The sequence below is a fragment of the Micromys minutus genome (genome assembly GCF_963924665.1).
Source record: "Micromys minutus genome assembly, chromosome: 2".
NCBI lineage: Eukaryota > Metazoa > Chordata > Mammalia > Rodentia > Muridae > Micromys > Micromys minutus.
In genome coordinates, this window is record NC_137971.1 from 26,606,782 (window position 1) to 26,620,443 (window position 13,662).

General features: G+C 36.7%; 1 protein-coding gene across 1 annotated transcript; it reads right to left on the reverse strand.

Moving 5' to 3' along the window:
• Positions 1 to 809: 809 nt before the first annotated feature.
• On the reverse strand, positions 810 to 13,036 carry LOC308416503 (gastric triacylglycerol lipase; the record flags this gene model as incomplete). The annotated part of the gene is made up of 9 exons (XM_080911517.1): positions 810 to 1,040; positions 3,186 to 3,257; positions 3,625 to 3,696; positions 5,535 to 5,681; positions 7,792 to 7,928; positions 10,252 to 10,361; positions 11,404 to 11,602; positions 12,679 to 12,796; positions 12,935 to 13,036. The coding sequence occupies 9 exons, from the start codon at positions 13,034 to 13,036 to the stop codon at positions 810 to 812; spliced, it is 1,188 nt and encodes a 395-aa protein (XP_080767643.1).
• Between the last annotated feature and the right edge of the window lie 626 nt (positions 13,037 to 13,662).

Consider the following 13,662-nt stretch of genomic DNA (forward strand, 5'->3'; position numbering starts at 1 on the left):
GCCCCAGGAAGTTTAGAGGTCTGGCAGGGTGGGTTGGGGACATCCTTGTGGAGACAGGGGAGGGGCAGGGATGAGGTATACTTTTCGGAATAGTAGGAGGATAGACTTGGAGAAGAATACAATCTTGAGTGTAAAAATAAAATAAAAAATTAACGAAATTTTTTCATCAACTTCTGGTAGTTATTAGTTTAGTTCATATGTCAGTGAGAATATCTGTACATCCCATAGTTACCAGAACACTGGCAGTAACTTTTAAAGTATTTTTGTCAGATAGTGACTAAACAGTGTATTAGGTCTATAATTAGATGGCAAGAGTATACCTTATGTCTTTCTGAATTTATACTGGGGGCTGTCTCTTGATTCCTGACTCATGCTCAGAATAGATGAATTTTTCATGGGTTCAGAAGAAAGAGGAAGTGGTACTTTCAGCATGTAGACGTGATGGTGGTCATGAATGGTGGTCAGAAGCAATTCAATTAGGTCAGACACATATAAGCAAAGTCGTTATTCAGCTCCATGACTCTTAATACTCTGAATCCAAATTGAGTTTATAGAACACTTTTTGAGATGATCCAAAGTGAAATTTTACCATGTCTCAGAAATGTATTCTCTCAAATGTTGCTAATAAAAGCTTCTAAATAAAAATATTGTATTTCTTTAATTTAAAAACTACAAATGACACATGAAAATTTTTTGATGCCAATGTATTTCTAAAGTCAAAATTACAATAATATGTCTTACATTTTTAAACACAAGGACAACTGTGTATGAAGGTAGAAAGGATTTTGGAATGAATGTAGATAATTCTTTTAGTCTTCTGCCATCATGGAAAGCATTTCATTGTAAACTTCTTGAGGTGCATTCATCCCCCAAATGAAGTCCAGGTGATTGTAGGGAGGAATCTCCTTATGGTACAGGAGGTTGGGGAGTTTGGGAAGCAGCATGGCGACATCTTGGGGATCAGCCAGGATGTCATTGCCACCGTTCCACACTGCAATTGGCACGGTCATTGTTGACACATCATATTCGGGAGGCGTTCTCTAAAAGATGACAGGTGAAAGAAGTTTAGGCAACCACAATTCAGAACCAGTGTCATTCATGTGTTAGTTCTGAATGAAGTCTAATGATCACATCAACAAAGTCAACCTTATTCAGAGAACAGTGAACACAACATAGTTTGGGTCAAATGCTTCTCTGTCTTTACTAGATCTGTAAGTTACCTAGGACTCTGAAAATGCAGAGTGACTCAGCAGATGGAGGAGGAAAGTCAGGAAATACACATTCACAAGGGATGAAATATTGTTGGTTCTAAGCTTGTTTTAGTTCAGATGAAGAAAGATTTCACTAGATTCACGTGGGTGGATAGGATGTGCATATGCAAACCACTGTGTGTATGTGGAGTGTAGAATACAGCCTTCATGTTGGTCCTTGTCTATCAGACAGGGTCTCTTCCTTTCATTAGTAAATATTCCAGGTTAGTTGGCTAAAAGGCTTTTGGTTGTTCTATCTCTGCCTCTATCTCCTAATAGGACACACTGAAGTTACAGTAGATGGGGCTTACATAGCAAACTCTTTACTCACTGATCCATCTCCTTAGCTAAGTTTTGACTAAATCCTGACTGGGGTAGATTGTCTCTACCACTCTCAAATAATCTTTGTTTCTGAGTCAAATGTTTTGTCTTTGTTTTGATTTCCACAATGTCCATTATTTTCATAAGTGTTTATACACTGTTTTACGTCACTGAGAAGCTGTTCTGCCTGGAGATCTCTCAGGAACCTGAGCCTGGCTCTTTGAATGGAGCTTTCCCAGGCATTTCTGTGGAATGTTTCAAGTGCTTGCTTCTCATATCTTACTCCTTCACTTGACAGTCTCACCCGAGGGGGTGCTATTTAGTTAGGTACTTCTGTTCAATCAATTATTACTTCAAGAACACTAATCTAGTAGCCTTTAAGTTTCTGTATTTAAACTTTGTGAAAGAGACAATTTACAGTCCAAAACATTTATTATATTTAATTATAATATAATAGTTTATATTATTATATAAATTTAGTAATTTATGTCTTTTTCTTATATTCCCTCACACATGTGTTAAAGTGTGATGAATATCTATAATAAATACACTTTATTTTACCATTAAGGAAACAACTTCCTAGATGTCCTCTTTTCCTGTTAGATTAAAGACACTGATTTCAATGACAGTTAAACATGTTATTCACTTGGCTGGAAGAAGGGTAGACTTGATGATTGGTACTCAGGATATCTATGATTTATTTCTTTGGTTATTAGAATGAGAGTCTAATAGAAAAGTAAATTCAAAGCACTTCTGTATTTTGTGAGTTGGTCTTACAATATTCTGAAAAAGGTCTCTTAAAGACTACAAATTAGTAAAATCCGTGGTGTGTGGCATTTCTCTATATGTAGAATTTTGTCTGAAAACATATCCTTCTAAGATTTGATTCAGGAGAACTAAGAAAAATGAGAATTATTCAGCTACTAATTGGAAGAAAAGTTAGAGGTGTTTAATAGAAAGAGTGGCTTATAAGCTAGCCTTGTTCACAATCCGTCACCGATAACCCAAGAGTTTTTCCAGAGCATTCGGTTACAGATATTATCCTTTTATAGTCTGTCAATAATTTCCTAGTCCATAAATTATTGTAAAAATTTGTATTAACCACTAATTAGATCAACTCCAGGTATGAATAATTTGAACCATAGCAAATGTGAGGACTACAAGGCACCTTGGTGCTCTGAAATATTTCTAACTTTGACTTGAAAACACACCACCTTTTCTTCCACATGGAACTGTGTTCCCATGAAATCATTTGCCCACCTGTCCAAACAAAGAGGGTGATAGAGGAGAAAACTGCTTACTCTTATGTATGGATATAGTTGATGACTGGTTTTAGCCAGCTGCACTTCAGGGAGAAGAGAAGAGAGTATTGTGTGAAGACTGGATTACAGAGCAGTGCTGTGTAACGGAGCTATACTGTTAATTTACAGAAAGTCTTTGCTTGTGATCCAGCATCACTCTGGGGTGTTATTTCCAGAGCATAGTAATGGGGTAATGAGAAACTGGGCATCAGCATTTATTGTGAAAATCAAATACACATTCATATTACTTTTCTTTCCAAACTTCATTGTTATTTAAATTATGAGCAATTTTAATCCCAAAAGAAAACCATACCTGTTGGTAGTGTAACATGTTCTGGAATGAGCTTCCCCAGTTAAAGGCTTGAAACTTCCCAGATCTAGCAAGCTAATGCAAATTTAGAGGTAAAAAAATTAAATAAAAATATAATAAGAAATAATTAAAATTAATTAGCTGAACATTTTCATAACCACATGAATATATAATATGTCCTAACCATTCAGGACATATGTGAGTAAAAATACAGCGTTTGCTTTAAGTAGTTTGTTTTTCCCAGTAAATCATAAAAATAATTATTTCTTTGTTACTGAAGTCACTTGTTCTCATAAGATTTTTATGCACATAGATTAAGGGCTAGTTTTGTAGGTTATCATATGTAGAAGCATTGCCTTACAGGAGTATCGTAATAATGTGCTTTAGGTTAAGTACAAAAGTTCATCACAAAATGATGCTAACAACATTGAAACACTGATACCTGTGCCCAGTGGAGAAGGTCTTGAGAAGATGTTCCTGCTGGATTATGTCCTAGATACACATCAAAACGACTCTAGAAATTAAAAACACATACACATAGGCTTAGACATACTTGGTATCTGAAAAACAATTGGGGGCATGTTTTCTGATTTCAGTTCAGTGCTTTGGGGTAACCTTCAATGGAAGGATGAATAGTGTGGTTAGATATCACCTCAGAATCTACAAAGGACAGAATGTATTTTCGCTGTGATCAGCAATGTGAATGGCTTATTAACTCCATATTATTTCAAAGAAGAGTTAGACAAATATCAGGTTCACACAAATCAGTGACAAGCATGCTGAGGCCAGAGAGTTTTACTTACCTTCTGAAGCTAAATCCTTAATGTTCTATTTAATGTCAGCATTCAAGAGATTAAACACTATACATAGATTCATCATGTTGTATAATTTTAATATATTGAATATGTATACACAGGCATGCATGTGTATATGATAACCATTGCTTACATTTAGCTATAGTATTCTACTTGGTTCCTAGATCACCTTGCTCAGACCCTTTAGCATTCTGAAGTTCTATTTTCAGGTGGCATAGACTACCTGAGTCGTAGTTCTTAGAGTGTGACAAAGACAAATGAACTGACTGTTATCTAAGGAGCTATCTTCTCCCTCTGTGTAAGCAGCATGCAGAAGACAAGCACTCCAATCTTGTTTATTCTCTGCATTTCTATATTTCTATTATCTTTCTCTGAAAACTTTTATTGATAAAATATAAGAATCAATCAGCTTATTGCTAAAATAAGGACAGGCTGCTTTGCCACAGTCCTCATGCATAATAGAGACACAGCCTCAAGTTGAAAAGAATAAGGGGCCCTTAGCACTGTAAGTGGAACCTAAAGGACAGATATAAACAAATGTAGATGCATTTATTCAGCTATAGTGTGGATCTTCTGTGCTGAGAAAGGCAGTTGAACCTGACTAGTCTCCACAGAAACAGGAACTGCATTTTCACAACTATGTTCTCAATGAGTATAAAAATTAATATACACTGTTAAAGATAGAATACTGTATGTGTTTAGCATTATAATTCATTTTTTCTAAAGGCTTTAAAGGTATAAATGTCAGGAATAGGAGTACAGCTCTAATTCCAGCTACTTGGGAGACAATATATACAGCTATAGATTAGGTGGCTGGGCAATTTAACAATAAAATGCTATTTTAAAAATACTGACTATATATACATATATATCAGTGGTAGAGCATGGTCCTAATATTCCTTTTCCATCCCTAGAACGACAAAAAGACAAAAGAATAGAAACAAAGCAGCAGAGGTGTGTCTATATATAGTATATAGCATAAAATAGCATATAATGTGTGCAAGGAAACAAATACAGAAGCTCAAATCAAAGGTAGGATTTAAATTAGGCTGACATGAATCCATATGTTTAAGGACCATCTGGTATTGAACTTTCTCATATAGGTCCTAAAACTTCAACTCAGGGAGTAAAAATGCAGATCAAGATATCACAAGCTGTAACACTCTTTCTCTAAAGTGTGTTTTACAAAATTGATGGGAATGGCCAGCAGGATTAAGAAGCATTTGCAGCATTTATTTGATAACTAGGCATTGTTCCTCAGAAGAGCCTTCCCATTAAGGTTCATTCCCTTCTGTCACAGAAGGCAAATGCCATGCCAGGCATTTAGGTGGTCAGGGGCCAATCATATTTTTGAATGAGAGCAGTAGATAAAATTGGAGTGAGGCGTGGTTTGTAATTTCTCTGGTGCCTACCACAATGTTCTGGGCACAATTGTCGGGTGAGTCTTAGTTTTTCTGAAGTATCATTTCTAAGGGATGATGATGACACAGAGGTGTTTGGGGAAATCTCTTGGGTGGAGGCCACAATGCATACACACCACATTTAAGTTTTGCCTGTCAAATCCACAGAAGATGAACAAAGCATTGCTGCAGAGGTGATCAAGAAGCTCCCGTGAGCACACTTCGACACCCAGGAACTGATCAAAGTAGTTGTGGGCCATGAACATTTTGTTACCAAATATAACCTGAAAAATAAAAGCATTGTCAGAACAAGGCAGCAGCCTAGCCTCAGAAAGCCCACGCTGTTGAGGAAGCAACTCATGCAGGTGTGAGCAGCATGCATGTATGTTTCCTCAGTTCTAGAAGTTTCCTATTCTTCAGACCCATTACCATGTAAAAACTCAACTCTGAATAATCCAAGACTTAGTTATAAAGCCCCAAACACTGAAACTTCCAGAAAGAAGCACAGGCATTACCATGCATGGTATAGATGTGGGAAGGAATGTTTTGAGTGGGGCTCTGTTTGTTCAAGAATTAAAGCCAACTGTTGTAAGTGGGACCTCATAAAACTAGAAAGCTTCTGCATAGCTAAAGAAGCAACCAACTGGGCAAAGCAGAAACCTACCGAACGGGAAAGAATTTGTTAGATATACCTCTGGCAAAGAATTAGTATCCAAAATATATAAATTATTTTAAAACAAACAAAAAACACCAGCAAATGTCTTGTTCAAATATTAGAACTAGAACCTGGATACAGAGTTCTCAAAGAAGAAAAAGAAAAGGATAATCAAAACAAACAAAAAACAAACAAACATCAAACCAAACAACAACAATAAACATCATGGCTAAAAAAAAAAATCTCAAAAAATTGTTCATTGTCTCTAACAATTAGGAAAATGTGAATCTAAAAGCTTTGAGATTTCATCTTACCCAGTTAGAATGGCAAAGATCAACAGAGTAACAGGAAATACAGGGGAAATGTAGGAAAAGAGAGTCCCTCACACACTAATGAGAGGGTTGCAAACATGAGAAGCCACTCAGGAAGTCAGTGTGAAGAATTCTCAACAAGCTAAAATGAGTCTGTTGGGTTATACCACTCAATTCACATGTCCAAAGGATTCCATTTTTTACCCCATAAATAAATGGTCATTGCTGCTCTATTACCAGGAGTTAAGAAATGGACACAATCTAAATGTCCTTCAGGTGACAGATATTGAACATACACACTTCGAAACACTATTCAGCTACAAAAAAACATGAAACCATCCACGCCAGTGATACACTGTTTCATTGCCTCCTCCTTTTCAACTCTCTGCCCGGGTTGTCTGAAAATCTGAGTGTAAGTGGGAAGTGAGAGGCTCAGAGCAGCAGGAAATGGTCACAGTCATCTTAAAGCCTTAGATTTTGCAGAAAAGTTCTATAAATATGTTTGACTGCAGCCAGTGTCTTTGACTTTCGACGTGTGTGCTAGTTTTGAGTGCAAGTAAACGGACAAGACAACACAGAAGGAAAAGACAGGATTACTGTACTTAGAGCCTCAGGCTAGACCGCTCTTCTAACGGAGATTGGGCAAATATGCAGGAGTGTCTGCACGGTTGGCTTGGGTGTCATAGAAGCAAGCATTGGAACACGTAAATGCAATCTATTCGTTTCCATGTGTGTTCAGTGAGGCACTAAATATTATTGTCCATTGAAATCCACACTACTGTCCTATAACCTTTCCATTTCTTAGGATAAGAATTCATAGGCAGCCCAAGAGCACTGAACTGGAAGTTTCACTGTATTTACTGTGCTCAGTGATTGCTATCTTTTTTCCTTATTTCTTTTACCCCTCCTCTTCCAAGTTTCTTCCCCCCCTCAACACAGTATTTTCCTTTGTTTCTCTTTTGCTTTTCATTTTCTTTTTCTTTTTTCTTTCTTTCTTTCTTTCTTTTTTTTTTTTTTTTTTTTTTTTTTTTTTTTTTTTTTTTTTTTTTTTTTTGGGCTGCTGGGTGGTGTATGGGTTGTCACAGAAGGCTTTAATATCCCCCCTCTGGTCCTACCTGAGATCCTTATTTAACTATTTTTCTCTGCTTTTAACAATCCATTCCCTGTTGAAGGAGTGGAATTGCTATGTCTTGACACGGGTGTGTGGAGTGCAAACACTTACTGGCGTTGACAGCCCACTGTAAGCTAACCAAAACCAAACGAGTAAATGCAAATTTCAGATGCAAGAGGGGATCCACATATAACAATGCTTTGAGAGAGATAATATAGACATGTACGGCTTGGTTTGAGGATATGAATATGTAAGGTGCATTTGTTTATGTTAACCTATTTGAAGTCCAGTGGCAATTGGGTACCTTAGTCACATACCTTGAAGAGAAATGTAGGAATGAATGAAATCTTTTTCAAGGGACTTTGTGCATACTTTATAGTAGCAACTGGAGCTAATGCATAAAATGTCTTGATTTTTTTAGCCAGTTCAGGAATGGTAGAAAAGGCAATAAAACCTGAAAGAGAACAGACCATCAATAAAGAATGTGTGTGAATGTGTATGGTTTTCTGCTTTTAGAAGTGTGAGATTATCTTCGACATGTTAGAGATGCCATCTTTTTTTTTTAATTTTAATACCTTTACAAGTTTATTTACTGTTTTTCATTATTTCTTTTCGCACAGTGAACTGAGGCCCAATGAACAATTTACTTGGAAGTAAAAACTGGTTAAATCACAGAATGTTCACATTTTAAAAGCTATCAGAGAAATAAAAAATAATCATTATTTAATTAGATTTTAAAGTGTGATTATTTTTATACCTTTTATTTATTTATTTTTAGAGGTGCCATCTTAAGCACACTGAGATGTTGGCACAATGGTTTGTTGAGATAAGTGAAAGCACAATTTAATGATCTTCATTAGCAGAAAAAGGCGTGATATGTTCAGTCTTACGGTAACTCAGAGGGAAGCAGAGTGGATAAATTCACCATCAAGACAATTTTATTCACCTTAGTAAGTCCTAAGGAAACCACTGCATTGCATCTCAATGTAATAATTTTATAGCCTTGGGTTACAGACACAAAACTAAGTTATATTAAATATGTAATTGGAAATGAATGTTATAAGAGCCCCAGTAGCCAAGCACAGTTACTGGCACTTACTAGTACCCTGGAGACTGGGTCAAGAGGAGCTGAAGTTTGAAGCCAGCCTAATATACCCAAGGCAACCTTGTTTCAAAAATCCACCACCACCAGCAACAACAAAGAAGCCTTTGACTTCTAGGCAATTCCAACAGTTACCTCTGAGAATGCATTTCACTTGACTTCTCAAATACTAGTACATACTTTCTGTCTTTGAATTCCAGAATTCTAGCTGCCCTTGCACTTCACTTCCCCTGAATTTGTTTTCTCTAGCACAGAACTCTCATCTTCTAAATACAGAATAATGCAGGCTTGTCCAAAGATCTGTCCTCTTGGCCCTCTGAGCTGACTCCTTGGGATGTGAATTGCAGTCTCGCTGACTGGTGCATTCTATTGAGTAGTTTCAGTCTAATAGTCTACCTTGAACTTCATACTGTTTATGATTGACTCCCTGATATTTTTACCCACCTCTTCAACAGATGACTTACAATATTTCCAAATTGAGCCCCTGATGTCCTTTTACAACAGCTCTTCTTACAGCCCTTTCTTCCTCACTTGGAGTAAAGGCTCTTTATTGTTCCAGAAGCCCATGCCACAAACTCTGGCATTGTCTTTACTCCTATTTTTGCTTCATATACCATAGATCCAACATTTTAGTAAAGCTTGTTGGCAGTTTCTCATTTGTACACATGAACGTGTATGTATGTGTGTATGTGTACTCACTTATACTGCTTGATTGGGCATCATTATTTACACATCTCTCTTCACCCTTCAGTAATCCAGCTCACCAGAATCTTTGGCATGACTTACTGTACGTATTCTCTTGCTGCTTCTGAGGTCCTGCCATTATTACCCTTCAGCAACTAGAAGGATCATACCATGGATCATGCAATTCCTCTATTCGAAATCCCTTTACGGTTTCCTTTTGACTTATATTAAAGGCTGATACTCTTAGAATATCTGGAGAACCCTGAATAGTTTGTTCTTTTCAGCAGCCACAATGTCATCTCACACTCTTTCTCCCTGTCTCTTACTCTGAGTCATCCCATGATGAACAGCATTATCGCTGTCCCCTGAAAATGTTCTCCATCTTCAGATTTTTTTACCCTTGCTGTGTTCTCTCCCTAGAACACCAGGCTGGCACAGATACACACGAATCTTCTACATCTCTACTCAGAAGATATTTACAGGCTTTGTCTGTTTAAAATGACATTAAAGCCCTCTGAGACTCCTTAAAATCCCCCCACCACGTATATTTCCCACAGCATTACCATGGTTTGGTGAACTGTATGTTATTTTAGCCCAGTTATGTTTTGCCCTCGCTCCTATCTAAGTGATATTACAATAAGAAATTTTAATTTATCTTTTTTGGTATATTATTTGGGCAGATGATCTGTTTTCCATCAAAAACAGCAGAGTGAAGGGAACAAATTCATCTGGGCAGCTAGAACATGCTACCTTGAGAGTCTGTTGGCCTGGGCTGGAATCTGAGCCACACTATTAGCCTATTGATGGAGACGATGCCACTTGCTTGAGTTATTTATTCTACTGTCGCATTTATCCATCTCTAGGGTAGGATGATAAATTTCCTTTATATCACTGGATTTCAGTGGCCATGGCATTTTGTAAAGTTGCACAGCAGTGGCAATGGTATGGGTAGAGACATAGAAACTGTGCTCAGTCTCGGAGCTTCACTTACCAATAGTGGTGCCCTGAGAATGACCAACATAGTTTATCTTCTCTTGTCCAGTTTTCTCTATAATGAAGTCTATTGTGGCTGGAAGGTCATATTTAGCCATTTCATCAAAGCTGTAAGAAAAAAATAAATCAAACAAAAATATATTTTTTTTTATTCTAAAACTCAAGCCCTTCACCCTCAGCCATGGTTCTTAGGCCCACATTTACAAATAAACTATATCTAAGCCAAAAAAAAGCATATTTATAGAGAAACTTCTATTTCTACTTGAGGAATAGAAAACTAGACACTTTAATTATTGCCAGTTATATATAAACCCTTAACAAATGCCAGGTGTCTTTGGGGTAGTTGCTTATTAGCAAAGGTCATCATTTTCAAACATGCATAATGGCTGTAATCTAAATATGAACAAGATAATGTATCTATGGGTGGGTACTATTTTTATTTCTTAAACGGAATGTCAGGTTGAATAAGCATTTGTATCCTACATTCCAATTTTATTTAATGAGGTCCATCTCTGTAATGGCTTCTCATTGTGCACAAAATGAACTTCCAACACCCTCACTAAATTTGGTTCCTATCATTATGCTAGTGTTCGATTGTGTTCTCTCTACCTTTCTCACTACACCAGATACACATGGGCTTCCTACCTGCTTTTGGAACCATCAGAACTCTCTTGTGCTTCAATAAGATCAGCGGATCCTCTCTGTCAACTATCTTCCTCAGTCATATTCCAAGGACATAAGAAGGTATTGGGCATCTTTGATAACTTTTCTGCGCCCAACCTTTGGGCTTTGATGTTGATGAAGACCATTGTTCCCCTTTACCCCAATTCTGACACTTCTCTAGTTTATTGGCTTCTCCCTTTGTAACTTTCTAAGAACATGAATTGCCTTGTATCCTAACTTTGGCTGTGCTGTGTTGTTCGCTTTATTTGGAAAAGTATTTTAGGCACCCCTTGATCTTTGGTATGATCACAGCAAGATTAAAGGAAAGAATACCCCTAGAATAAGGTATATAGAAAACTCAAGTGTTGGAATTAATGATGCAGCTTTCTTCACCTACTGCCTAGAATATAGCTAGCTGTGATGAACATGAGAATGGCCATGCTTGTAAATCCCAAGTGCATGTCTATTTTAAATTCTTTTTCTTTACCTGAAAGCCCAGAATTCAACAGAGTCAGGTGAGTAGTATATATTTTTCCGGGACCACGTATTCCCTCGGCTGTTCCCCAGCCACACATCATAACCAGCATCTGCCAGGATGAAGGCCAGGCTGTTGTTTGGCAAATTTGTAATCCAGTTTGTGGCTGATGCAATCAAACCATGCTGCAAATACACCACAGGTCTCTTGCCTAGGGAAAAAGATTATTCAGAATGTTATAAACGTAATCTTTATATTAGATAGACATGTAGTCAGAAGTAATATGTTCACTTTGTTGATGTCTTAATTACCTTTTTTCAATTGTGTCTCATGTGCCGAAATTGATGATATTGTACATTTTATTTATATTTAAGGATTTATAATTTGTATGTACGTGTATTTATGTATTATGTGTAATTATGTAGGTCTGTACATGTTTTTATGAACCATATATGTGCAGGAGCCCTCGGAAGCCAGAAGAGGACATCTGATCTTTTTGAACTGAAATTATAGAGAGTTGTGAGCAGCCAGAATGTGGGTACTGAGGATTGAATCCAAGACTTATGAAAGTAGCTTTGAACTACTAAGCAATCTGTTTGGTACATACATTTTATGTTTATTTTTTGCATCTGTATTTATTAACACAGGGCCCTGCATATGCTAGGCAAATGTACCACTGAGCTATACCTCATCTCATATTGTACATGCTGAAAGGGTTTTCTGTATTATATGTCAATTGTGTGTAAATTAAGGGATTCAAATGATAGTCCAAGGAAATTAACTACTGTGTAAATGTAGGTTATGAGTAATAATGTCATGTTGTACATTTTTCTATAATGAAAAAAATATGGAAATTTAACAATAACACAAAAATAAAATGACCTTTATTCATATAAGAAATAGATCTTTAGCTGCTTCCCAGTTTTCCCCTCTACAAAATAACCTGGCTAGTTTTCATGTGCTAGGATTCATCTCAGTTACTTTAGTAAAAGAAACTTTCCCTTATTCCTTTAGCTGGTCAGAGGCTTTGAAGGGTTTGGATATAACAGTGGAACTACTGTTTATCCTGATCGCTCTGTCTTCCCCCTGTCTCACTGCCATGATTTCTATCTACTGGATTGGAACTAAAATCTTCTGTTGCATTTCCAGAGTGAAATAAACTTCTTTAATCCTTAGAGAGAAATGAAATGGGCGGAGTACAAATAAGGGAAGGTAGAGAGATGGGAGAGAGAAAGGGAAGAATTTCAAGAAGAGAAGAGAGAAATTGGAGATGAAAGGAGTTTGTACCTATATCCTCAGAATTATTCTTCCCATAAGGAATTCTGTAGACCCCCAGAACGTAGCCATCTTCAGTAATAACTTCATATTCTTCACTTGGATATCCCCAGTAAGTTATCATCTGACTCTGAGGAAGAGAATTAGAAAAGAAGAGTCTTGAGTATTAATTAGTTTAAAAATGCATGTAATGGACATCTCTAATGAATTTTAACTGTTCAGTAAACGTTTAGACCCATCCTGACAATAATGCTTGTCAGTAACTCACAATATTCATGTTTGCTTCAGGGTTTGCAGGACCCAGTTTTCCAAATAGGCCATGTGCACCCCTGAATGTAGATATCACACATGCAATTAACAACAGCCACATCTTGTACTGCCCTGAAACAAAGGGAAAAGCTGTGTTATGGTTTCATAAACAGAGTTTGAGGTGATTTTTACCTCCAAGAAAAGGACAGGGATTATTGAGCTTGATTATGTTCTGTTGAGCAACAAACATGGGTAATGTATAGGCAAATTCATCTTACTGTTTAAAATGTTTATTGCTGGGATTGTTTTTTCTTTTTCTATCCATGTGTACATATGTGATAATTTTTATGTTTGTGTGTGCATATGCATATGTGTGTGTGCATATACCTATGCGTTTTCAAGTAGGTATATGCAGCAGGGCAGAGGATAACCTCAGTTGTTGTTCCTTAGTAGTCAGGGTCTTTTACTGTAGTTTACTGAATGGTTTGGGTCATTTGTCAGATCTATTGTTTGTCAAAATGATAACATGAAAAGACAAAGCTTCACTGTAGATATTTATGACATTAAAAGACAAATTCACCTATCAGTAAATAAGAATATAATTTATAAACCACAGAGAGAACTATAAGCAAAATTCTACAAGGATAATAAATAGATTAAATGGACACATTTATCTCATGATAGTTGAACAAAAGAAAAAAAGGACTAAAATTTCAATTAATTTGGATCATCAGATGTACTTACAGT